Source organism: Muntiacus reevesi, chromosome 4, assembly GCF_963930625.1.
Source record: "Muntiacus reevesi chromosome 4, mMunRee1.1, whole genome shotgun sequence".
Taxonomy (NCBI): domain Eukaryota; kingdom Metazoa; phylum Chordata; class Mammalia; order Artiodactyla; family Cervidae; genus Muntiacus; species Muntiacus reevesi.
In genome coordinates this window covers 74136311-74163099 of record NC_089252.1, presented here as the reverse complement: position 1 = coordinate 74163099, position 26789 = coordinate 74136311, and the positions used below count along the sequence as shown (strand labels likewise).

The 26789-nt window shown below is 48.7% G+C and overlaps 2 protein-coding genes across 6 annotated transcripts in view; one reads left to right on the top strand and one right to left on the bottom strand.

Moving 5' to 3' along the window:
* The first annotated feature begins 2804 nt into the window (after positions 1 to 2804).
* CCK (cholecystokinin) lies at positions 2805 to 8144 on the top strand. Its single transcript, XM_065932235.1, has 4 exons — positions 2805 to 2827; positions 3542 to 3629; positions 3865 to 4080; positions 7985 to 8144. Exons 3-4 carry the CDS (start codon positions 3867 to 3869, stop codon positions 8116 to 8118), a joined length of 348 nt encoding a protein of 115 aa, XP_065788307.1. The 5' UTR covers positions 2805 to 2827; positions 3542 to 3629; positions 3865 to 3866; the 3' UTR covers positions 8119 to 8144.
* An 11208-nt stretch (positions 8145 to 19352) lies between these two features.
* TRAK1 (trafficking kinesin protein 1) overlaps positions 19353 to 26789 on the bottom strand; it is a 99049-nt gene continuing 91612 nt past the window's right edge. For 4 of the 5 annotated variants that reach the window (XM_065933106.1, XM_065933102.1, XM_065933103.1 and 1 more), the window contains exons 15-16: positions 24249 to 24351; positions 19353 to 22200 (exon numbers count right to left, since the gene is read on the bottom strand). In XM_065933106.1, the coding sequence (XP_065789178.1) occupies positions 21402 to 22200; positions 24249 to 24351 (902 nt within the window). In that variant the 3' untranslated portion in view covers positions 19353 to 21401. Of the gene's footprint in view, positions 22201 to 23360; positions 23452 to 24248; positions 24352 to 26789 lie in introns of all 5 variants that reach the window. The other variant, XM_065933107.1, reaches the window with a different exon arrangement.

Here is a 26789-nt window from a genome sequence, read left to right as displayed (position 1 = left end):
GGCTTGGGGGTGCTGGTGAGATGTGTACTTTGGGTTATCTCACAGAGACCTTGATGGGATTGAGTCCACAACAGTATCCCCCTCATTAACAAGGACTTGATTTCCTTCTCTCTCTTCCCTGCTCCCTTACTCCTACTTCCTTGGGAGCACTCCCAAGTAATCTCCCTGCACCCAGGTTGTCTCAGCCTTGCTCTTGTGAGCACCTCATCTTAAGAGATTCTCGGGGAACTCATCATTAGTAAGAGGAAATGGTTCACCATAACCACAGCTCCTTCTTTCTTTTCTGCTAAATTGCTCCATATAATTGCAGATGACATTGGCTATGTGCGCCTTTGGGAAATTCCAGGACAAATAATGGCATTTGCTATACAAGTTCAAGGGGGAAAAAAAATTCAAGATCCCAAACACAAGACTTCAAGCACATTTCTAATCACGGCAAACAACCTCCTGACCTCCTTTAAATGCAGATCACTGTAACAAGTTTAAATTCCATGAATAATAAAGCAGGAGGCTCTAGTGTGCCCCTGGAAATTTCACTCCGTTTTCTACAAGAGCAAAATGGACATATGTCTTTGAGATACATCCCATGGTTAAAAAAAAAAAAATCCTGCATGGAAACTATCATATCCCTGTTTCAAGGGCTGCTTTGGGGGGATGCCTCTCCAACTCTGGGTGGGATCTCAGTTAAATTATTTTCAGCACAGTTAGATGGAAATTTCTAGGTTCCAAATCAGAAAACAGTTACAGGTTTTCCACTCACCTCTGCTGTCTACAGTGACACATCTGGATGTGGTTCCCACCCTTTCCATTTCCTGGATGAAAGTAGAGACCTTTCACATCATGTGGCATTTATTTTCTGTCTCCCTGACTAGAATGGAAGCACCACGAATACAGGCATTTTGCCTCTTTTGCTCCCTATTGTATCCCAACAGTGTCTGATAGACAGTTGGTGTCCTTGGTACGATTATGCTGAAATTATACAAAACCTTGGGGGCACGTGATTTATTAGGGAGATGATACCAGAAGTGAGAAAATGAAAATACAGGAGGAAAAGTGTTCAATAAATATTAACTAAATGGATGGAGAGAAGGGAGTTCAGTAACTGGCTTACCCTAAGGAAATTCTATAGCAGTGGTTCTCTAAGTGTAGTCAGGGGACCATCACCACCAGCAGTAGACTTAGGGAAATCATTAGAAATGCAGGTTTCTGGGCCCCACCTCAGACCTACTGAATCAGAAACTCTGGGAGGTGTTTGAGCAAGCCCCTTAGGTGATTATGCTCCATAACAACTTCATGTTCTCAGACATGCCTTGACCACAGTCACAAATAAAATGAGTTTCACCAAGTGAACTACACAGTAGCCTCGTGGGAAAACCACTGGGACACATCTAATCTGCAACTAAACGTTGCCTTTAGATTGCAGAAATGCAGCAGCCTCTAGAGTTTAGAAAAGGGGGACAGCAATCAGAGGCATCTCCCCACCTAGCGCCCTTGGCTCCCCATCCACCTCAACACGCACAGTCCCAGCACCCCAGGAGCTGAGTACAGATTCTGGATTGAAAGAATCAGGTCCAAACCTTCCTCCAGGAAGGGGAAAGGCGGGAGGGGTGGGTGACTGCTCTCAAGCCTCAGGCTGAACAGTCTCAGTCCGCTGAGGCTCCAGGGACCTGTGGAGAAGCCTTGGCCAGGCGCTGCTTCTGCTCACTCCCCGGTTGCTGAATTGGGGTTGTCGGTAAACTCGCAGCCCCGGGAGAACTGGACCACTAACTAGCTGACTCTAACCCAAACGGTTTCAGGGCCGAGGTGGCTGTATACCCCTAGGGCGCACTGGCCAGGGGCGCGACCCCGCAGGGAAGGGCGCACAGCTGCCGCGGCGCCTCCCGCGTCCCCACTGGGGGGGTGAGTGACCAGAGCGAGTTCTTTATTTCAAAGACGGCGGGTACCGGCCCAAGTGTGAAAACTGGGGAAGATGGGACTGGCGGATGCCGATGCCAGAGGGTAACGGCGACTGGGGGGCTTTTGGGGACACTCGCTGGCGCCGCTTGGCGACAGGAGTTGCGGGCGCCGCGGGCAGAACGTAGCTCCGCTTGGAAGAAAACACAGCCCTTTCCCAAACTCCGGGCAAAGCCCAATAGCCTCATCCTCATTTTACAGCTACGTAAAGCAGAGTCCGCGACGCCCGCAGCCAGCCGTGGAGGGGCCCTTTCGCTGATCCAGGGACCCTTGACCTCGGGATTCTGGGATCTAGAGGCTGAGAACAAAGTTAAAAGACCAGAGCAGCTTGGGATGCTCCAAGAGGGGCCGACACTTCCACCATCTCAGAATTGCACTTTGCTGACACCCAGCACTGTCTAGTGCCACCCCATCCTGTCCCCGGTTTCCTTTCCGGCGCCTCTCGTCCCCAAAGCGAACCACAGGCACGCGGGCAGCTTCTCCATCCCGCAGGAGAGTCCCATGCCTAGGTCTCCCTCCCTGAAGACAGGGAGCTTCGCGCTAGAATGGGCAAGGGAGAGGGGGTGCACGCAGCTGGGGAGGAAGTCCCTCCGACCGAGACGCGGCTAACGCCACCCACCCCGCCCCCAACCCGGCTCCACATGGCCATTGCCCCCTCTCTCCCAGCAGCCACCTCAATCTATTGTCGCCCTGGCGGCCGCCCTCGGAGCACGTGCCGCTACCCCTCTGCGTCAGTCCTGGGTAAACAGATGACTGGCCAACGACTCAGGCGGGGCTATTTAAGAGGCAGCCTCCTGCCCGCCTACCTTGAACTTGGCTCAGCTCCCCGGCTGCTCTGGCTGCAACGCGAAGCCGGCTGCGTACTACTCCGAAGGTAGGTTCCCGGCTCTCGGGGATCCAAGTGTCCTCGAAGAAGGGTTCTTCACTTCTGTTCCCCTTCCATTTCATTTTACTGTTTTCTGTGTCTTCTTTCCGACAGCCCGAAAGACATTTCTCCAAGTCACAAAGGGCAGTGCGGGCTGGGTGGGTAGGACTGGTTTACAGACTTCTACCCGCTTGCTTTGTTCTCCAGCGCAGGCGACGCTGGAGCATCTATTTGCTCGGGTTAGCGGGCAAATTGCGATTCGCTAGATGTTATACAGCGGTCCAGTGAACTTTACAATCTTTTCAAATAAACTACCGAGAGGTTTTCAATTTAAATTCATTTTCTGAATACTGCGGGGAAACTCAAGGTTTGGGGGATAGAACTGTCCCAGTGTTTTATCTGCGCGGATCTGAAACGCAGCGGTGCTTGGCGGACGCCGGAGGACTGAGCGCAGATTTCTGTTTTTTTTTAAAACCCTGCATGTGTTTTACATAGTTGTTCACTGCCAATTCCCATTTGCACCTTGTGGAAACTTGAAAAATGCGGCTTTTATGTATTGGTCTCACATTTTAAACAATGCTTCTCCGTTTTTCACCATTTATTTCCCTATTTGAAGCGTCTTAGCTCTCTGGTAAGGTGCCTCTTTTCTTCAAGGCTCTTATTTTTCCTAGAGTCGTCCCTTTCGGATAATTTTCACCTGTCTTTAATCTCTTGTTTTTCCAGTTAGGAGAAGAGAGACGACGCTGTAACACTTCCTCAAACTAAAGGAAAACAGAAGACTTTCTTTCTGCTCAACAGGGCAGAGGACAGGGTCTGTCTCCGTCCCCCGCACCACTCCGGGTCCCCGCCTGCGGTTCACCCCAAAGAGGAACGCGGTGCGCCCGAACGCGCGTGCTGGGGTCCCCGGCTCCTTAGTGCTGGGGGATCCGGAGTCCCGCGCCTTTGGGCTGAGCCCCCTCCTCTGTACCTTGGGTGTCCGACCCTCCTCAGGAGGCCACGGATGCCGCACCTTTTCGTTCACGTCCCCTTCCCTCTGCTCCCCGCAGCCATGAACCGCGGCGTATGCCTGTGCTTGCTGACGGCGGTCCTGGCGGCGGGCGCCCTGGCGCAGCCGGTGCCTCACGCGGACCCCACGGGCCCTCGGGCGCAGCAGGCGGAGGAGGCGCCCCGCAGGCAGCTGAGGGCGGTGCCGAGGGCGGACGACGAGCCCCGAGCACACCTGGGCGCGCTGCTGGCCAGGTACATCCAGCAGGCTCGGAAAGGTACGCAGGCCGCCTCTCTGTCCCTCCCTTCTGCCTCCAGGCCTGACCTTCTTCTCTACCATCGGGCTAGTGAAGGTGGGCGACTCCTGGGGAGCCAGGGGGTACCTGGGCAACACGATAAGGTGAAAGGGTTTTCACTTTCTTTTCTCTGATTCTGCTTGCCCCAGACAGTGCAGTTTTCTGTACTTCCTTTGTAGCAAACTGAGAGGGAAGGGGCAGGACTTTATTAAGAGAAAGCTTTCTTTAAACTAATTTTTGGCACTGTGTTGCTGTTTAGGTTCAACATTTTGTAAAGATATTAAAAGATGATTACTGAGCAAATTACTAACTCAGAAAGAGTTTGCAGATCCACTAAACACCCTCTACTGTAAATATAAACGCCCCAGGAGCTGCCCAGCTACTGCATTTGGAAACCCTCTAGCAGGCAATGGTCAGTGCTAAGAATACTTGAGAGCTGACAGCAACAGTCTAAGAAGAAGTGACTATGTGTCGATTTTCATGGAAGTAGGTAACAGGAAGAAAGAATCAGGAGCAGTTTTGAGTCCTCTTTTAGCAGTGGTTTAAGATGATGACCCAGCAAGAGATGTGTTTATTTTTCCTTTGCTGTTGGAGACACAGACCTAACTGCGGCAGGAGCTAAACAAGTCACACTTTCCTCAGCATCAAAGTCTTTCTCTAGGAATAAAGTAATTCTTCAGCTCAGTAGCTGAGTGGCATACGGACAGCCCTGTCCCTTTCCTGGGCCTGACTGTCTCATCTGTAAGGAGGGCATGAGGTGGGGTTCTCCTCGGCTCCTTCTAGCTCTTCATGAGATTCAGAGGGAGGCTCATTCATCTCTAGGGTCCTTGGAAATCATGATTTGAACTGGGACAGATTTTTTTCCTATCAGCTTTATCTAAAGTGACACTAATGGTGAAGCCGTGTTTTAAATTGGACCAATATGGCTGGATGATAAACCAGCAAATGCTGCTGGGAGAGGTGGGAGGTGGGCTCCTTTCCCACAAGGCTCTCTTAACCTGCTGGGGTTCTGGGGTCTGGATTTGAACTTTAACTTGTGGCTTGATGAGATGGGGAGAAAATAAAGGATTGGGCTCTCCAGAGTCTCCTACAATTCCATAGAAAGGTGAGAAGGGACCTTTTTGACCAGGGCATTTCAGAAGGAAAAAAAAAATAGAAGATGATGTATTACATTTCATCCTCTTATTGGGGGATTGTCCCAACTACCATCTTCTATTTTGCTTTCCTCCTAATTATATTGAAAGATCTGGAAATATTAGACAGATGACAGAGAATGTCTGAAAATTTGGAGGTTCCTGCTGACTGTCTGAAAGTAGTTTAAAATCTGTCCTTGGATATGGGTTGAATATCCTAGGTTTTTCATTGGCCATAATCTGGAAGCCCCTTCCTACCTTCAGGAAAGATCCACCAGAAACAGTTTTGGGAAAGAAGCCAGTTACCAAATGATTTCCCCAGAACTGACACTTCACAGTGACTTTATATCACAACTCTTAGCTGGAAGGGCCTTCCTGCTGTCTTTTCTCAGCCCTTTGCCTTTAGCCTGCAGTGACAAACAAACCCATATGGGAAGAATCGTCACTTGAAACTTTAGCTGCCAACACCAAGGATCAGTGCTCGCTGGAAAAAAAAAAAAAAATCATTCTCTTCTATTTGATAAATATGAACTAGAAATAAGTAGCTCCATCTATACGGTTTCTTTGTTTTATACATTTTGAGATCACAGTGAATATTTACTCAACTGTAGTATATGCCATGCTTAAAGATTCTAAATAAGATAATGCACCCTTAGGGGAGAGCTCAAGAGTTTATCATTAAGAACTGTCTATGGAGATGTCAGTGATCTGAAGAGAAGGAATTCTATTAGTGTGCACCTCCCCCAAGCCCCGCACAGTCCAGTGCTCCATCTGTATTATCTCTCTCTGTCCTCACAATAATCCTGTGCAGTAGGGTCTGTCATCCTCATTGTGTCAGTGTGGAAGCTGGGATTCTGGAAGACGGAGTGCCTAGATTGGTAGCACATCTCGACAGCAGAAGGGCTGGGAATTTACTCAAGTCCTGCCCTCCCCAGAGGGTCTAGAAACCATTCAGCTTCCCAGCTGTGCTGCTTATTACAAGTTTTAAAGTTTCAAGGAGCCAAGCCCTTCAGTTGTGTGAGCTGGTTGTAAGTGCCTGCTCTGTGTACGCAATGGGGAAGTGAGTGAGGACTCTGGTAAATACACAGAACCATGTGTGGCATGGGGAGATTCTGGGTGATACAGGCATAGCTTCCACACTGCACACGATGCCCCTGACCACAACCGCTGAGGTTGCTGTTCATGCTGAAGCTGCCATGCTGCTCCCATTAGGTGGCATTCCAGTGGTACCCAGCCCTTGGAGGGGGCATTCAGCAGCAACAGGCAGGAGGATGAGGCATATTTTGGTGTGACTGTGTACAGATAACTGGGTCTGAGAATTTTGCTGAATGCAGGGACTAATAGTTCATCTGATAGGTGTTAAACAAACAAACAGCAGAGGCTGATTTCCTCTGCATAGACTGACAATGCCTGCAAAAGAGCTGGAATGTGCTGGGGTGATGCTTAGTTCCAAGACTGAGAAGTAAAGGGGAGGGGAGAGAAAGGGGATAGGAAGAAAGGGTGGGGACACTGCTCCGTAGGGTTGTTTCTGATTTTTAATTTAGCTAGCTTTATTTGATTATCAGGATACCTGCTTCTGCAGTGTCATCAATAAATAAGCTGTGCTCTGACTTGATGCAGCTTGTGAGCAGCAGTTGGCAAGGTCAGCCTTCAGAAGGGCTCAGTGCCAGCACTGTGAGCAGTGGGGACACAGTGGCCCCCAATATAATAGGAACCATCGAGTGAGCCTCTACCCTTCTGCTCTTGAAGCCACCTGGGCTTTGCCCACTGAGATCCCTGAGGGACCGCTCTTGCCCCTTGGTTTGTACAATGAAAGTATGATACTGACTTTATCTCCAGGATGCCAGTGTCTATGATCTGTGGGCCAGAACAGTCACATGCCTCATCATGGCCCTGCCCACTCAACATGAATCATACCTGGACTCATCCTGTTCCAAAGGACACAACTCCCATGCCCATGGGTCCATTTCAGGTTCAATGATTGCATGTTGGTCAAAATGGCTTTACTAAACTACCTCTGTTCTACCCACCCTTCTTTGAGTGTTACTGAGATGCTAAGATTTTAATCTGCTGATGTGTCTTTTTCTCAATATCGTTTTCCTTTTTTTTTTTTTTTTCAGAAAAAGAAGGTAGCTTTCAAATTAATAATTTTAAAACAGCATTTACCTAACAGTGAGATTGGATTCCATTTTAGAAAAGCCATTGTAACATCAAAATATTGTCATCACATTACCTTGACAAAAGTCAGGTTGGCTCAGGGATATTAAGGGGTAAATTTTATTTTTTTTGCCCTGTAGGATCTTAGTTCCCCAACTAGAGAATGAACCATGCCCCCTACCTTGAGAGCATGGAGCCTGAACCACTTGACCACCAGGAAAGGCCCTTAAGGGGTAAACTTTAGAGATGGGTACTACTGGGGAAATCCTGCTACATAAGGGAAAACACCCCGAGTAGGAAAACCTAGGCAGGTCTCAGCTATGAAAGGCAAGAATAAATTAATTCACCTAAATTCTTACAGATTGCAAACTACACCCATGACTAGAAAATACTACCCTCTCTCCAGTTACATAGACATGGGTCTTTCTTTTCTCTTAGGTTTTGGCCCAACAATCTCACTCTCTTGATACCTCTTTGATACATTTAAGAGGGTGTATGTTACATCTTGCCTGGCCTTTTCTATTATTTGCCTTTACAATAGGAACTAGTGATGCTCTTAGATATAATTATCCTGTTTCCTTCCTCTCTGCCCCTAGCTCCTTCTGGCCGAATGTCTGTGATCAAGAACCTGCAGAGCCTGGACCCCAGCCACAGGATAAGTGACCGGGACTATATGGGCTGGATGGATTTTGGCCGGCGCAGTGCTGAGGAGTTTGAATACACCTCCTAGAAGACCTGGCCTTCAGCAGTGTGATAGGAAGCAACCTCCTGACTCAAAGGAGGCAGAATAAGAAAACAATCACACTCATCACTCGTCTCTGATGTCTGACATTTAAAGTATCTATTTATTAAGTTTTCAATGTGAAAAATCTGTCTGTATCATTGTCCAACACAACTTTGCACCTTGGCAGAAATGTACAAAAAGACAACAGAATGTTTTCCTTATCTGTGATCCCCAGTCCTAATGTGTTACAATGCTATTAAAGTGATTTTCTTCTGTCCCTCTTTCTCTGTGTCTACAAATGGCAAAAGGTCCTTTAGTCTTCAGAAAGTTCAAGGAGGGATTCCTGACATATGGGACCCAAGGATGAATCCCTACAGTCGATGATCAGAGAAAAGGGACCTGGGTTTTATCCAGCAAAGGCCCCAGGTGGCCTGATGCAATAGGACATGAAGCCCCAAAGGAGACAGACATTGGAAAGAAAGGTAGTCAGTTTACTTTACAAGGAACACTGCATTTTGGTTCCATATCAGTTGGACACTGCCCAGTGACAGTCTGGGAAGTAGTTGGTAGTCTATGTGTTACTTTAGTTCTCAGTCTTTGATATGCCAAGTAGGACCAGATCCAAGCATGCATGGCTTGGGGTTGAGGCCTGGAATTCATTAACGACTATATGGGGTTGCCTTCCTGAGCTACTCTCCCTCTCTCTACAATCTCCCCAGAACTTTCTAGGTCCCTGGGACTCTCCTTTTTGGTCCTCCACCCAAAAACTTGGCTCTGATTATCCTGTTCTACCACACACTCTCATATTTGGGCCCATGTTCAAGTCTGAGTAATGGAAGAACTGTGAGTGAAAAAAAGCAATAGGGGTTGATGAGACCCTCTTGAGAGCATAACTCCTCCAATCCAAGAGCTAGTTTCCTCTTCCTCAGTTTTGGCCTCAGCCAGGCTCAAGACTGACTGTTACCACTGTGGCTGTGTGTTTGCCAGGGGGCTGTGGCATGAAAGAGGAAAAGAAAAATGGAATATTTATGCTCTCTGGCCATTAGGAATTCCCTTTTTTTTTCCTTGAGCCAGAACTAAGCGATATCTCCTGGACATGGGTTTGCTGTGCCCCAGACTGCACTTTAAGTCCTAGGTTATGTTAAGTTCAAGAAAAGTCCCACACACAGTCTTCCAGGCCTGCTCCTGCATCCTCTTTGCCCACCAGAACCTGGTAGTTTCTAACGGAACTCTAGGATCTTGATGAAATATTGTCTCAAGATGTGATGAAATTTAAAAACCGAGTCACTCACACCATCAGGGTATTCTCTAAGATTGGTGGCTTATGTTATTATCTTAATTCTGAATACTTTACTATAATTTCCAAGAGCCTTCTGGTTTGGAAAACTCTCAAAAGAGCACAAGAGTCACTGACAAGTGGGATATTATATCTAATCAAGCTCCAAGACTAGCAACTTTTCTACCTTTTCGTTCCCATGGCTCATATGCTGGTCTGGGCACATAGAAACAGGGAGAATTGGCAAGAGTTCAAGCCTTTCCTGCCCTAACACTTCTGGACTATAGCCAGAGTGACTCACATTGTTTGATCTTTTTCCAAGTTCCATTCTGGAAAGGATTCAACTGCTCTCTTTATCACCTTGTGTATACTGTTATAAGCCCTTCACTGACCCAACAACATGTATGGAAGCACACCTGTATGTCAGGCACTATGCTGATGTGGCAAGTACAGCAACCAAGAGCTCCAGTGGGAGATTTACAAAATCACAGTACAGTGCTTCAGGAATTATGGCAGATACTAATAATATTCAAAGGCTGGGAGAGAACAGAGCAGCAGAACTGGCTGAATTAACGGGTAGTACAGCTGGGCAGCTGCTCTTGGAGCCAGTCTCAAAGGGACATCTAATCACCACGGCAACAAATCAGGTGTCAGTGAATTTCTTTATACTTAGTAACTTAGTTAACTGAAGAAATGGGCATCCATTCCTCCCCTACAGAGGATGACAATGCCCTCAAGTGGACAGTTAAAAAAAAAAAACCACTCCTATGGTTGCCAGCTCCTCTCTGTAGAGAGTTGCACTGAAATCTGCAGAATTCAGGCCCACTTCTTTGTCAACCTGCTGATTAACCCTCTCAGTCAGCTGAAGTTTCAAAACTCGATAATTCAGGGCCCCGGACTGTTTAGTCTAAGAATGGGTGATTTCTTTAAATCTTAATATTGGAACTTTTAATATGACTGCCAAAAGGCTCCAGGGTTTGGAAAATCACTCAATGAAACTGAAAAGGGAATAAGAGCCACTGACAAATTCTTTTTGTAGAATTAAACTCAAGGATAAAAAGGAACTCCTAAATGTATTTTGAAGACAAGTTGGTAACTATGGTTACCTCTAATTAGTGAGCAGCTCATGGTTTCCAGATTTCAGTGGAGGAAAACTGAAATGAAAAACAATTCCAAATTAGTAAAAATGCTAAGTTCCATTGAGTGCATGTAATGTACTTTAGAAATGCAATTTAATGTCTGTTGAGTCTAGTAATTAAGAAGTTGGTCTTGCATTTTGGATTTTTTAATTTTATTTTTTTCTGTAACTTATTGCATGTTACAAAAATATTGGAACATGACAGATCCGTTTGAAAAATAAAACCAACCAACTGATCCTTCACCATTAAGGGTTGAGAAGTACCACACTACATGTTCTTAAAGTCCCAGGGATTTGACACCTGGCTAAGCCCCTTGTCTTCACCCCTGTGTAATCTGCTGGTCAGAACTCTGGCCTTGACAGCAGCCTCAGAGGGGACCAGAGACTGGGCATCAGCTGATGCAAATGAAGGGATCTTCCTACCCAGTTCCCAAGCCAAACAACCATTTCTGTGGTGGGTCAGCCACTCATACAGCTGAGCACAGAAGGCAATATCTTCTCACAGACTAGTGACCCAAGGGCGATGAACACCGGTGGCTGGAACTTAGGCAACCAGGAGAGTGAAGAGTCACATGGATGCTGTTGCTGTTATTCTGCTAGTCTACTTATTGTCACAGGGGACAAACAGAAGTCTCTGGGAAGACCAAGGGTTTATATACCGGGGGGCTTGGAAGAAAACACGTCTCTGGCTTTTCTCTTCTGAATAAGGTCGCTAAACGTTGACCTGCACTTGTGAGTCTCCGCTACCAATGGCCCCCAGTGCTGCAGCTGCCTGCCCCTAGAAAACCCTGTTGAATTCTGCCTTGCCCTGTGCCTTCCCTCAGACTGGGGCTCCCTAAGGGAGGGCTGTGTCTCCCCTTATTTTCTGCTTCCCTGAAGGAAGGTTGTTATCTCCTGCCCCCTGTGGTTCTCAAGGACAGGGTTGTGTTTCTTCAGAGTGAGCTCTCTGAGGCAGGGCTGTATCTTGCCCTCAGACTGTGGCTCTTCAAGAACAGGGCTGTGTTTCTGTTTTCCTCACAGGAAGCACCCTGAAACAAGGCTGTGTCTCTCCTCAGACTGTGCTGATTTTTTTTCTTTTTAAAAAATAATTAACTAATTTATTTTTTATTATTATTACGTTGGCTGCACTGGGTCTTTGTTGCTGGGGCTTTCCCTAGTTGCAGAGATCGGGGGTGCTACTCACTGTTGCGGACATGAGGCTTCCCATAGCGGAGCTGTGATTCTGGGGTAGGGAGGGGGGTGACGCTCAGTACTTGTGGCGCCTGACAGCGAGATCTTCTGCGTCTCCTGAATTGGCAGTTGGCTTCTTAACCATTGGACCACCAGGAAGCCCAAGAGCTGTGTGTCTGAGAGTGGTTTCCAGAGGCAGGGCTGTTTCTGTTATCACACTGGGGTTCCAGTAGTCTTGGCGGGTTTTTTGTTTTCTTTTGGCTATGCCCCTCGCACTACCACTACTGGTTGACCCCCTGTGAGGGCAGTGAAAGAGTGAAAGCAGCGAGTGACCCTGAGGGGACACTGTATCTCCCCCTTCCTGTGTCTCCTCAAGGGCAGAGCTGTGTTTCCTCAGACTGAAACTTTCTAAGGCAGGGCGCATCTTCCCTCAGACCGGGGCTTCCTGACAAACAGCTGCTCCCCTCAGACTTGGAGTTTCTGAGGCAGGGCTGTATCTCCTCAGACTGGGTCTTCAAGAGCAGGGCTGTTTTTCCTCATAATGAGGCACTCTGAAACAGGGTTATGTCTCTCCCTCAGACTGTTCTGTGTTCTTGTTATAATTAACTAATTTATTTATTATTACTATTTTGGCTGTGTTAAATCTTTGTTGCTGGGCTCAGGCTTTCTCTAGCTGCAGAGAGCTGGCCTGCTACTCTCCCTTGAGGAGCGGCACATGGCCTCTCATCGCAGAGCAGCAGCTCTAGAGGAAGGGACCTGGGCCGGGGCGCTCGGTACTTCTGGCACGCTGGCACGTGAGATCTTCCCGTGTCCCCTGCGTTGGCAGGAGGATTTTTAACCACTGGGCCACCAGGGAAGTCCAAGTGCTGTGTGGCTGAGAGTGGTTCCCTGAGGCAGGGCTCTTTCTGTTATCACAGTGGGCTGGAAGATGTCCTGGCGGTATTTTCTTTTGGCCAAGTGCCTCGCAACTGGCAGGATTTAGTTCCCGCACTAAGGGTTGAACCTCTGCGAAGGCAGTGAAAGAATGAAAGCAAGTGACCCCTGTGGGGGAACGCTGTATCTCCCTCTCTCCGTGTCTCCTCAAGGGCAGAGCTGTGTTTCCTCAGACTGAAGCTCCCTGAGGCACTATTGCATCTTCCCTCAGACCGGGGCTTCTTGAAGAAGAGCTGCTCCCCTCAGACTTAGGATTTTGGAAGCAGGGCTGTATCTCCCGCTCAGACTGTGACTCTTTGAGAGCAGGGCTGTGTTTCCTCAGCTTGTGGTTCCCTGAGGGTAGGTGTGTGTTTCCCTCAATTTTGGGCTCTCTGCAGAAGAGCTGTATCTCTACTCTGAATGGGGCACCCTGAAGGCAAGGCTGTTTGAACCCTCAGATTTGCCCTCCCTGAGGCAGAGCTATATACTCCACTAGTCTGTGACTCTTGGAAAGCAGGGCTGAGTTTACCTCACAGTGAAGCTCCCTGAGGTAAAGCAGTCTCTCCTCTCAGCTTGGGGCTCCCTGAAGGAAGAGCTGTGTTTCCCTCAGATTTGAGCTCTCTGAGGAAGGGTTTTATCTCCCTTCAGAATGGGTCTGAAAGCAAGACTGTATCTCCCCTCAGATTAGAGTTCCCTCATGCAGGGCTGTGTCTCCCTTCAGACTGCGTGTCCCTGGAAGGCAGCACTGTGTCTCGCCTCAGATTCGGTTTCCTTGAAGGCGCACTCACTCCTCTCACTCCTCAAGCTCAGGGCTGTGTTTGGTCAGAGTGGGCTCCCTGAGGCAGCGCTGTTTCTGATCTCAGTATCGAGATGTGTGGCAGGTCTGTGTCTCCTTCCCAAATTGGGTCTCTTTGAAAGCAGGACTATCTTTCCTGATAGTTGGGCTCCCTGAGGTATGGCAGTGTCTTCCCTTCCAGTTTCCTGAAGGATCATTATATCTTCCCTCATTGTAGCTTCTCAAGGGCAGGATTGAGTTCCTCAGAGTGAGTTCCCTGAAGCAAGGCTGTATCTCACTCAGACTCTGTCTCTTGGAGAGCAGGGTGGAGATTTCCTCACAGTGAAACTCCCTGAGGTAAAGCAGTCTCTCCTCTCAGCGCTTGGAACTCCCTGAAGGAAGAGCTGTGTTTCTCTCAGATTCCTCTCTGAGGAAGGGATTTAACTCCCTTCAGAATGGGGCTCCCTGAAGACAGGATGTATCTCCCCTCAGATTCGAGTTCCCTCGGGCAGGTCTATTTCTCTCTTCAGACTGGGGCTCCCTGAAGTCAAGGCTGTGTTTCCCTCAGATTCATCCTCCCTGAGGCAGGGGTGTGTTTCCCCTCAGACTCCACGTCCCTGAGGGAATGCTATGTCTCCCCCCCACGGTGGCTCCTCAAGCTCAGGGCTCAGAGTGGGCTCCCTGAGGCAGGGCAGTTTCTGATCTCAGTATCGGGCTCTGTGTGGCATGTCTATGTCTCTCTCCCAGACTGAGTCTCTTAGAGAGCAGGGCTATCTTCTCTGCTAGATAGTCAGTGGGGCTCCCTGAGGTAGGGCTTGTATCCCCTTCAGTGTCTCCCCTTCCAGTTTCCTGAAGGATCACTGTATCTCCCCTCACTGTGTCTTCTCAAGGATAGAATTCTCTCCCCTCAGATGAGGACTCCCTGAGTGTAGGGCTGTTTCGCTTAGATTCCAATTGTGGAAGGACTATATCCCCCCTCTTAATGGGGCTCCCTGAAAGCAAGGCTGTGTCTCCCCTCATTCTGGGGCTCCTTGAAGACAAGGTTGTGTCTCCCCTCATATTTGTGTTCCCTGATGGAGCTCAGTATCTCCCCCTCACTGTGATCCTTAAGGGGAGAGCTGTATCTCTCCACAGATTGGAGCTCCTTGATATCAGTGCTGTGTTTCCCCTTAGAGTGGGGCACCCTGAGGGAGGGCCATATCTTCCTCTCAGGCTGTGGTTCTTCAAGAGCAGGGCTGTGTTTTCCCATAGTGAGAATCCCTGGGTATGGAGGTGTCTCTCTTCAGACTGGGGCTCCCTGAAGACAGAAATGCTCCCTTCTCAGAGTCAGGTTCTCTGAAGCTCTGTGTCTCCCCTTCATTGTGGATTCTCAAGGGCAGGGTCTCCATCTCTCTTGAGGCTTGTGCTCCCTGAAGTCAGGGCTGTATTTTCCTTCAGACTGGGGTTCCCTGAGACAGAGCTGTATCTCACTCAGGCTGTGGCTTTTGGAGAGCAGGGCTGAGTTTTCCTCACAGCGAAGCTCCCTAAGATAAAGCTGTCTCTACTCTCAGCTTGGGGCTCTCTGAGAAAAGGCTGTATGTCCCTTCAGAATGGGGGTCCCTGAAGGTAAGTCTGTATCTCCCCTTAGATTCAAGTTCACTCAGGCAGGGTTGTGTCTCCCCTCAGACTAATGGTCCCTGAAGGCAGAGCTGTGTCTACACTCGAACCGCAGCTCCTTGAAGACAGGGTGGTATCTCACCTCAGATTCCTATTCACTGAGGGAAGGCTGGGTCTCCCCCTCACTATGGATCCTTAAGGGCAGGGCTATGTTTCCTCAGAGTGGGCTCCCTGAGGCAGGACTGTTTCTAATCTCAGTATTAGGCTCTGTGTCTCCCTCTCAGACTGGGTTTCTTTGAAGTCAAGACTGTGTTCTTTCAGGGTGGTGCTCCCTGAATAAGGGCTGTATCTCCCCTCAGACTATGGCCCTTTGAGAGCAGGACTGTATTTCACAACAGTGGGGTTCCCTGAGGTAGGGCATGTACTCCCTTACAGTTTCCTGAAGGATTGCTAGATTTCCCCTCACTGTGGCTTCTCGAGGACAGAGTTGTCTCCCCTCAGATGTGGACTCCCTGAGGATAGGGCTGCTTCACTCAGATTCTGGCTGTGGAAGGGGTATGTCCCCTCCTCTTAATGGGGCTCCCTGAAGGCAAGTCTGTGTCTCCCCTCAGTCCAGGGTTGCGTGAAGAGAGTGTTGTGTCTCCCCTCAGATTTGAGTTCCCTGATGGAGATCTATGTCTTCCCCTCACTGTGATCCTCAAAGGCAGGGCTGTATCTCTCCACAGACTGGGTTTCCCTGAAGTTGGTGTTGTTTTCCCTCAGAGTAGGGCTCCCTGAGCCAGACTCGCCTCAGACCATGGTTCTTTGAGATCAGGGCTGTGTTTTCTTATAGTAGCGCTCCCTGCTACTACAGACACAGGACTGTGTCTGCCCTCAGATTTGGGCTGCCTGAAATCAGGATTGCATTTCCCCTAAGGAGCTTAGTATGGAGTCTCCCCCTCGGACTGTGGTTCTTAGAGAGCAGGACTGTGTTTCCTCTCAGATTCTGGGTCCCGGAGGGAGTGCTGTCTCCCACTCGCTGTAGATTCTTAAGGGCAGGGTTGTATTTCCTCATAGTGGGGCTCCCTGAGGAAGAACTGCATCTTAGAATGGGGCTCCATTCTTAGAATAGGACTTCCTGAAGGCAAGACTATTTTTCCCTGATTCACACTCCTTGCTGCAGAGCTGTGTCTCCCCTCAGATTTGGGTTCCCTGAAGGAGCTCTGTATCTCCCCCTCTCTGTGGGTCCTCAAGGGCAAGGCTGGGTTTCCTCAAAGTTGTGTCTCCCCTTGTTTTCGGTCTCCTCGAAGGGTTACTGTGCTCCCCTTCACTGAGGTTCCTCAAGGGCAGGGCTGTTTCCTCAGTTTGGGGTTCCTACATGAGGGTTCAGTTGCTCAGTTGTGTCCGACTCTTTGTGACACCATGGACTGTAGCCAGCCAGGCTCCTCTGTTCATGGAATTTTCCAGGCAAGAATACTGGTGTTGGTTACCATCATCTACTCCACAGGACCTTCCCGACCCAGAGACTAATCCTGCGTCTCCTTCATTAGCAGGTGGATTCTTTACCACCGTGCCACCCGGGAAGCCCCTGATGAAGGTCCATCCTCCTATCAGACTTGATCTCCTGAAGTCGGGGCTACCTTTCCCCTCAGAGCGGGTCTCCCTGAGGTGGGGCTGTGTCTCATCTCAAATTCAGGCTCCTTAAGGTAGGGCACCGTGTCCTCTCAGACTGAGGCTTCCTCAGGTATCCATCTTGCCTTCTTTCCTGGGATCTTTCACATCTGCTCAAGGCATTGCTGAGCCTTCATGTTGCTGGCTTAAGCTGAAGGCCCTGCTTTCCCTCTCTGGTTTTCAGTTCTTTGGAACTTCAGAGTTTGATCAGCCTGAACCTTGGGATTTTGTGTGGTGAGATCCTAAGTACCACTGAACAAGTACTTACCCCAACCCTGGATTCAATAACAAAGAATAAAAAAGTATTTTAAAAGAAAGATATATTGAAAGGGGGTGGGTTCATTTCAAAAGATGGAAATACCTTAATAGAGAATAGTTTTTTGTAAACTGTTTTTTAAAAATGCTTTCCTGTGTCTCCTAGGTGTGGCAAGAAGCTATTTGGGGTGGTTTCCTCCCCATCCTGTGCTCAATTTTTTCACTAATACCCTAAACCTGTGTGTATGCCATCCCCTGGTTTATGAAAGCCTCCCTTCAGTTCACCTGGCCTCATGACTTTCCTCAATATTTCTAGGAGGACAGTTGCCTGCCTTGAATTATTGATACTTTTCAGGGAAACGCATACCCATCTGATTTTAGGATTGGACCATCAGGCAGGTTCCTTCAGGTCTTCTGCTGTCTCCAAGTGCCCTCTACAGGCCAAAGAAAATAAATCCTTCCAGGACATAGTGTTTTCCAGCCAGGAGCCCAAATGTGCAAAAATTTAATTAAAAAAAATTTTTTTTTTACTTAATCCCTCTTATAACTTCCCAGTCAGTTAAGGTAATTCATAACTTTCTACCTCCACCAACTTCTCCTCAAAAAGCATCTAGGTTCTATGACCAGCTTTCATTCTAGCTTGTGGGAGGCACATGTCCACTTTATTTATCCAGTCTTACCCATTGGTTTTAACATCCACTGTTGTCTAAATGAGTTAGTTTTGCAAAATAGTGGTTTCTCTAACTCTATTGTCCTTCTATTCATCTTTCTACTTAGAAGTATGCATTCTAGGTTCCTTTTCCCATCCCTCCTCCATACCTTTACCCTCTGTTTGGAATGTCTTCCCCACTTGGCAAATCCTACTCATCCTGGAAACCCAGATGTAGGGTCACCTTGTCTCAGAGGCTTCCTGCACCAGTCGGTGGATTAACTCATTCGCTCTCTCTCCCCTTCAAGCATGGTGGCTATAGCTACAGCTGCCCGGCCTCCCTGAGCCTCTGAGACAGAGGCCCCTCCCATGGCAGGACACCCAATCAAACTCTGCCTGATCTGGCACAGTGGTTCTCAGAGCTTAGTGAGCCCCAGGGTCACGTGGAGGACTTAGCAAAACATACCTGGGCCCTAGCTCCAGGGATTCTGATGAAGCACCCTAAAACCTCACTGGCTTAACAACGAAAGTTGGTTTCTCCTTCAGAGCATACGTCAAATGTGGGACGGCAGGTCTCATGGTTCCTTGGAGACCCGGGATGATGATGGCTCCACCAACTTGTGACACTACCATTTCAAATGCTTGACTTTACAGCAAGAGAGGAAAAATCATGAATGGCCTTTTCTCTGCTCACAGTCCACTGGCCAGAAATAATCCTGTGCCCTGGCCACTGCAAAATGGTTGGGAAACATTGGCATCACAAGGACAATTTGATGAACACTGGTTTCTCTGCCATAACCACTCGCCCCTTATTTATTGGCACACAGACACACAGACCTGATCTCAGATCCTCAAACACACCAAGTGCGTTCCTACCTTTGAGCCTTTGTAGCAGCTGCTCTCTTTGCACTGATGCTCCTGTGCCAGAGCTCACATGGTCGATTCAAATGCCACCTCGGACAGGCCTTACCCAACTGCCCAAAGCAGCCACCTAGTCCTTCAGATCAGCCTATTTCAATTCTCTGTACAGCCCTTATTATGCCATGTTTGGTCATCTCTTCCCTGTTAAAAGATTGTATGTATGCTCCATGAGAGAAATCGACCACTTACCACCGTGTCCCCACTACCTTGAACAGTGCCTGGTCCATCATAGATGTTCAAAATATTATTTCCTCAGCTCAGTAACCTAAGGGATTTCCCATTTACAGGTTAAAAAAAATGGATGACCCAACGAGAAGTGACTTACCCTAGGTCACACCACTACTAAATGGTAGCACTTCATTGAAATCCATGCCACTGAAACCACCAACACTATGTTTGCTTGTGTTACTTCACTGCTTCCACACATTAAAGCAGCAGTAAGTTTTGCCATTTTCTTCTCCGTCTAGTGATCCTCCACTGTCATTGGTTTTTAAATCTCAACCAAGTCCAATAGAAGGTAATATGACAACATCTATTTGGGAATTTGTCCTATAGGTAAGTTCATGTATGTGGAAAATTGCATATATGTGATATTTTTCTCATCTCAGTGTTGTGACACTGAAAGTTTAGAATTAACTTAAAGGTTCACAGGGGTGTGTATGTATTCACAGTGAGCATGTGCATATTGAAGAGTAGTATACAGCCCTGAAAAGTAAAAGCACGCTTCCAGCTCTGACTGGAAGTTTATCAAAGGGAGAGTATTACCTTAAAAGAAAGGTGGATACAACAGAAGTATATGTCTTTCATTTAAGTTCTCCCAAGAGCTGAATCCCTCATGTCTTTCAGAGATCAACTCCTCAATGAAAAGAACAAAATACAAATCAGTAGCAGTGTGGTTTCCATCATTTGAACTTATTTTATTGGTACTCGTCAGCAATTAAAATTTTATTGTTGATTTTGGATGCATTACAACACACTTTTTGGTAGTGGTTGCACAATGTTGATCATTTATTAACTATACTAAATACTGCAACCTCTGAATTGCTGAATTTTACACGGGTATTTCCTTTGTGGTGATGGGTGGCTCCTCTCTGAATACATAAAATGGTCCATTCCATCCATGGTTTTCATATTCCTTTTTTATTCTACCTACTGCTTTAAAATACATTCAAATAAAAAGATATAAGTTCCGTGCAGTGAGAGCACACATACCAGAGAGGAGGGTTGAAAACATAATTAACCAACACCCTCGTGTTCAGAGAATAAATAGTCTGAAATCATGGGACTGAAGCTTGGTCCTGGGAACTTTCTCAAAGTATCTTCTGTGGACAAAAGTTCACACTCACTCAATTGAAGGATACATCTTTTGCCAAGGGGGTGGAAGAAAAGGGGAATAGGGGGTGCAAAATGATGATTTTACTTACATATGATGTTATCCTTCCATAAACATCTGGAACAAATGGCCACAGAGCACCATGATGTGCAGTCCCCAGATCAGAATAAATAAATGATCTGCTTGGACTGGAAAGCCACAGACACACTGTGACCAAGTTGGATAGGACAGAGAATGTTTGTTTAAAATACAGCACACACAAATAATAAATAAAAGTTTGAAACTTAGTGGATGACAGCGATGGGACCAGGCTCCCTGTTTGTTCATGGTTCTCACAACACCTCTACCTTTTCCTAAAGATAAAAAGTGGCACAAGGACATGAAGAGCTTTTCTGGGACCACTCTTTTCTGAAACAAGAGGGCAAAACGTGAGGGTATCGAATGGCTGCAACAGAAGACCACAGATGTGAGAATACGCTCAAGGGTCTCGGGTCTAGAGTAAAGACCAGAACCAGCGGACCACCAAAGCCTTGTTTCTCTGTGAACCAGTTTGGTGTTACCTTTAGCCGTGTTTCTACTCTTTCACTGTTGACAAGTTTCATTCATCACCTTTCCCCCGACCCCTTTTCCTTAAGGTCCTATTGTTAAAGTCACGTTGGGTCTGGTCTTAATCAATTGGCTGTGACACTGGGTCCCAGAAATAAGCTGCTATCTCACTAGCTGCTTGGTGTGTCTGAAACTTGTATTTTGGTGTCACAGAACCATAGAGAGAACATTTTACTGCGACTTCCCATCTAGTACCATTACTTCCCTGCATATATTAAAAAAAAAAAAAAAAAAACATGGAAAAATTAAATCACACGAACACACAGGGGCTGCCAAATGGTGCAGCAGGAGTGTAAATACATTCTCTTTCAGGTCAGATATCTGGCCTGACAGTGGATTACAAAACATGGAAGGATGACTTCGCATCGAAGGCATGAGAAGAAAAAGTCACAGGTCAAAAAAAGAAGCAACCGTCCGTTGGGGCCAAGCAGTTAAGGTCTTAAAAAAGCTGGAACCCCAGAAAGTAAGAACAACTCTTCCATCATGAAAGCTACGGCAACTGCACGTGGCTGCGGACGGAGGCCCCTTACGCTCCTACGGGGCAGGAGAGGCGAGATGCCCAGTGACGCTGGGGTGGCAGAACCACTGTGCCACCTGATAGCTCAGGATGTGTGGCTCTGGCAGGCAGCCACAAATTCACTGGTTTCCTATCCATGGGATAAGAACACACTTGGGGGTTTCAGTGCTTCTCAAAGGAAAGAAGAAGGAAAGACACCCGGCTGCTCCTGCCCCCACCCGCCAGCATAGGCTAGGTCCTCAAGAGAGTGATGTCGGTGCGGGGGCGCTTCCTGCAGGATCTGAAGGAAGGGCAGGGTGGATACAGGTCTCCAAGTCCTATGTACACATTTTACAGAGTCTCCACTCTGCCCCCATTAGGCACGAGGTTGATTTGTCTAGCTCGGGAGGGGATGGGCAGAGGAGGGCAGAGGGAGCGTGCGCAGGGCAGGGGGAGGAGAGGGAGGCGGGAGCCAGCCTGGTCTCCTCTAGGAGAAGGGCCTCTTCCCAGCCTCACCGTAAGCTAGTTTGTTTGGGGAGCTTAGCACCCATCAAGATGCCCGAGGTGAGTGTCACAGGGGCTTTCATCTGCATGCTGGACCCCACCATGGTAGGGAAGCTGCGGTTTCGTCGGATGCCACTGTTGAGCTGCAGCCCACCGATGGCACTCGTGACGGTGGGGCATCCGAGGGGCAGGCCTTCGGGTACCAGGCCTCTGGGGACGAGGGCCTGCGCAGGGCCTGGGGGCCCACAGAGAAGAGGTCCCTGGTCCTCAGTCAAGGCGGGGACGTGGGCTCGCCCCGAGTTCACCACTTTGGCCACGCCAAACCTCCTGACTTTGTCCACGAGGTTGAGGTTGGAGACAGACACGTCGGTCTGGCTTTCACTGCTCCGGACCGCCTTCTTCTCCCTCACCTCCCTCAGGATGGAGCTGGCTGGCTTGGAAGCCAGGAAGTTGTCGTAGGGAGGGCTTGTGCACTTGAACTCGAAGGAAGGTGGAGAAGATGTGGGCGTCTGCATAGGTGAGTTGGGTGGCGTGGAGGGGATCACGGCCATCCTGGGAGTATAGGAGTGCAGGAGTGTGCCCCGACCGGCCCTGTCCCAGCTCTGGGGGTCATACACAGCCGCGGAAATGCCCCGCTCCTTCAGCAGCCACACCAGCCCCAGGGACGTGCTCATGGTGGTCGTGGACTCACGGACGTTAGTGAAGGATTCGGCCAGGCTCAGTCTCCGGGGAGTGCATGGAGTGGCCACTGGTGTGGATTTCAAGTGGCTGGCGCTGCCACAAGCCGGAGTCGGGGCCGAGTTAAGGCTGATAAGAAAACACAACAGGCACTGATCAGAAAATGCCCAGGAGAACCAAGGAAAGTGTAGGGCCAGCCTCCTGCAGGGGTGCAGGGCAGGCCTGGGACATACTGAGGGGACTCCTCCAACCCAGGCTCCCTGGATGCCTCTTTTCATGTCTGATCCTCCCTCTCATCTGTAGAGGCCATGGAGTCTCTGGAAGTTGGGGGGCTGGTTTACATTAACAGGAAGCTGCACGTGATTCCCTTCTCTCATACCTAGAGGGTGAGTACAATTGTTGCCTTTACAAGTGAGGAAATTAGGCTCAGATTAGGTGACTTACTCAACGTCACACTCAGTTACTCAGTGGAAGATCCTGGATTTGAACCCAAGTCTGAGTGACCCCAAAGATAAGAGAGGAAGCCCTGCAGCAGACAGGTGCTCTGTCTCTACCAATTTCCTCAAATTCCTGCACTCACACAGACTCGGGAGTGGGGATGCTGGTGGGTGGGGAGCACTCAGAGGAACACAGGATTAGAAACCACAGCAGATCCTGAAGCTTAAAAGGGTAGTCTTCAAAAGGCACAGGTGGATTTCTACAAAACTGATCTATAAGCAATCCAGGGCGAAAAAAATCTGTACTTGGTCACAGAACCACTTCTAGAGAGCTTTTCCATTCTTGTTTCAGGCTGCCATTCTTTCAAACTCAGGCAAAAAGCTTTCTCCTGCTACTTACTTCTCAGGTATTTTATCCCTGATGAGGCCATAAGGACTTAGAGAAGGCAGGGGTGCAGTGTTGAGTCCTACAGCTACCGTCAGAAGAGTGCTGGGGCACCAGCCTCTCCCCAGGGGAAGCTCTGTCCACTGGTTTTCAACACAATCTCTTCAAACATAGAGCTGGGGGATGGGGAAGCCAGGTTCTCCAGAGGCAGGAAGGGAGATGGAGACAAGCTAAAACTTAGAAATCCCCTTCCAGTAAGAACCTTGGTTAGACCTGTATTAGTGTTGGCACTTGGCTTGACTGGGGTGTTTAGACAGGTTAGGGGTATCTGCTGTCAAGGCCGAATTAGGCAGGCACAACCACAGAGACACATCCACGCCCACGTTGCGGGTTAGTGGCGGCCACACGTGCACACACAGCTCCTTCACAGGGCCCTGCCAGGCGGGCCCTGCTGGCGGTGTGCTCACCCCCTGCCTTGCCCGTGGGCTCACTCTCTGCCCTACATCTGCTCTCAGCTCAACAGGGCCTGGGGCTGCTTCGCCGTCCTCCTCACATGACCTGCGGAGAATCATTCATAGTTGAAGGTGCTCCTTGGGGTGGCTGCTCCCTGCGAGCTGGCCCAGCTCACCTCCCTCCTGTGAGATACTTTCCACTCACCCTGGCACCTCGCGCCACAGAGAAAATGGCTCAGGGGGGTCACACCACCATGTTGGGTAAGACCGTTTTCCCTTTCACCAGAAGCTCTGGGAGGTCGGAAATCTAGTCAAACAGACCCTTCCCCCAACCCCACCAAGGCCACACAAGTCCTCTCGTCAGATGGTGCCAACTTCTATCACTTCTTGGAGGCACCCAAGGGAAATGGACCACACCAAGCATGTGGTTCTGTTCAAGTTTTATCATTTGGGTTGTTACAGTGTGGCTGTGATGCATGCATGGTTCCTGGGGCTATTTCCAGAGGCATAAGGGCTACCACAGGGTTCAGTAACTCCATTCTGTGAAAGAACATGCTCTACTGGCAAATTCTGGGGCAAAAGGCCAACAGACTTGGCCTTAGAGTCTGCGGTAGTGCCCTGAACTTCAGCTGGTTGAGGCGGGGCCTAAGAATCTTTCATGGCCAATAAGAAGGCAACTTAAAGTGGGTCCAGGTCTCTCTATTCTGTACTGGATCTGAATCAATAGGGGTCTTGATTTGAAAAAAAAAAAAGGATGGGACTTGAACAGGTGAGAGATGCTTCCACTGGCTGGAGTTGGTTTTGAACAACCCTCTTTCTACTTCAGCTTTCCTTGACATTAAGTCTCGCAGGGAGTGCTCCCACCTCACCCCACCCTGCCCACCCTGCGGCTGGGTCCCTTACCTTGGCGTGACCCGCGTGAGCTCGTCTGAAGGATGCAGTATGCGACAGGTGGTGAAGGTGAAGGTGGAGTTGGTCTGTGACATGCACTTCCCAGGGTGGTGGGCTAAATTGGGGGGAGGGGAGGAACAAGATATAGTCCTTGCATCCAAGTACACCCACGAGAAAAGCCAGAGTCCCGCATGGCCCTCGACAGATGCAAGAAGCGATGAGCTACCTTGTAAACTGGATCTGGGCGAGGAAGGTGAAACGCGAATGTTCTGGGTCGAAGGTGGTCCCTCAAAACAACCACACTTTTGAGCGGTGGCATGCAGAGCATCGAATTCCAGCTTCCAACCCAATCCAGACAGGGTTTCCCATCAGCGTTCTTTGGCCAGTAGTGGATCCAGTTTGAAGGGCCAAAGGGCCCTTGGGGGTAAATTTGGGTTCCCTCCTCAGAGATCTGAACCGGCTTCCTTCTTTTGTTGCTTTACTTTTCTTTTCACTGGCAGATAGGTGCCAAGCTCTGCCAAGGGGAGGGGAGAGGTGCAGAGCAGGGAGAGGCACTTACACCTAGAAACAGTGCAAGGCTCATGGGCTCCCTTTTCAGTTTACACAAAAAGGGGCTTGAGGAAGCTGGTTCCACTACTGCCTATCTGTGGTCGGCAGGGAGGGAGATGGAGCCTCAGCTGCCTCAGCAACAACATTGCTGGCAAGAGTCCCAGGGCCCAGGCTCTCTGCCAGGGCTGGGCTGGCACACAGCACTGTAAGCAGCACCGGTCCCCCTGAGCTGCTTTCTTGCCATTTCTAGGATGTCTGGTTTCTGATGAAAATGAGTAAGTTGTCCTCAACTTATTTCCTTTGAAAGCTCCAAAGAGTTGTTAAGGCAGCTGAAGACTAGGATCTGGAGCAAAGTAAATCACAGAAGCTTTAGGACCATGCATCAGAAAACCGCAGGTGAGAAGTAGGAATAGAGTCTACAGGAGACATCATGATTGTAGAGGTCATCCTCATTCACAACTCAAATGTAAAAGGAAAAAAAAAAAAAAAAAAAGGGAAAAAAAAGATGTTGCTCCCAACAGCATGCGTGGTGAGGTCTAGGATCATTCCCTCCTCCCCACCAACTCCACCCCTGCAGCCTCTCAGCCCCCAGAGACCTCCTGGGAGAAAAATGATTAGGATATTGGAGGCCATGAGCACGCTGAAGATTCAAAAGTCTGGAACTAGAATCTTCTAGCTCTTTATTGGCAAGTTTTCTCTTGGATTTGACAAAAAGGAAAACAAACCAGAAGAGATCAGTGCCCCAAACCTACAGATCCACACACAGGTGACTGTGTCTTTAAAAAAGAAAAAGGAAAAACAAGAAACTAGATGAAATAAAAAAAATATTGGAGACACGCAAACTGAAGGCAGGCAGGACAAAGCCAAAGCACAAAAATGGTGGCAGGGACTCGAGAGCTATGCAAGACTGGGCTGCCCCGATGACTGTGGTCCAAGTCGTCTCTGTGTGGCAAGGAAGGCTCTGGTAGTCCCGGGCATCGCAGCCAGCATCACAGCCACAAGAGCAAACTCTCAGCCTCAAGGAGCTCCAGGCAAAGCAGGAGGGGTGTGGGAAACACATGTAAAAATAGCCTTTATGCATCTTTGTTGCTCAATCAAAAAAGTAGTGGTTTAGCAACTCAGATAGCTGAGAAATGACTGTGAGCAAAATAAAAAGGGAAGAAGCTATGAAGAAAAGGCAACCAACCAATCACGATTCTCTGATTGCAATGAAGTCTAGAAACAAAAGCAACAGAAAACCTGAGAAAAGCATCCCAAATAACAGGCATGATGGGTTATTTGGGAGGAAGGAAAGAAAAATGCAGTAAGTAGAATTAGGACAGAACGGTTATAAGAGAGAGAACATTTTTTTAAAAAAACCAAACAAAAGCGAGGCTGGATTTAAACTTAGAAGCATACTCCATTTAAACACATGGCCAGAATATCAAATCAAAAGGTCACACACGTTCACCTCCTCCTCCACCCCATTACATATTGGATCTTCAATCGCAACAGCTAGTGTGAGATGGACATTTTAGACACCGTTGCATCAGCAGAAGCAAAACCCATCTTATGCAAATGGGTTTTGGGAATAGGAAAAGGCTGCTAAAATTCAGAGGTCATCATTCCCCAGAAGCGATGGACAGCTTGAGAAGACCGAGGTAAATCAACAAGGATCAAAAGTGCCAAAGCTAGAGGTTCAGCCCCTCTGCAATACCACTGGGACGCCTGGACCCGCCAGCTCTCTGAGTCACCACTGGCCGCCGGGCCGCTGCAGCATCTCCCTTCCTTGGGATACAACACAGACAGAGTGAGTTGCCACAGAGCTGTTAGGGGCTGATTCCTACAGTTCTGTGTACAGGAGAGAGCAAATTCCCAAAGCAGCAGGCGCTAAGAGTCTTCAGGGGAGGGAGCAGGGCCTCAGGGAGAGGGCCCAGGCCCTACTGCACCCCAAAGCCCTGCCTTCGGTGCTGTGAGTTCACCTTGTGCTGTTCACAAGAGGCCTTCAAGGACGGGCTTTCCTGG

What these genes read in the sequence shown, in the direction of transcription:
- CCK (XM_065932235.1), top strand. Translation starts at nt 3,867, where the DNA reads ATGAACCGCGGCGTATGCCTGTGCTTGCTGACGGCGGTCCTGGCGGCG. An exon ending in CATCCAGCAGGCTCGGAAAG is followed by an intron (nt 4,081 to 7,984) that starts GTACGCAGGCCG and finishes CTCTGCCCCTAG; the next exon opens with CTCCTTCTGGCCGAATGTCT.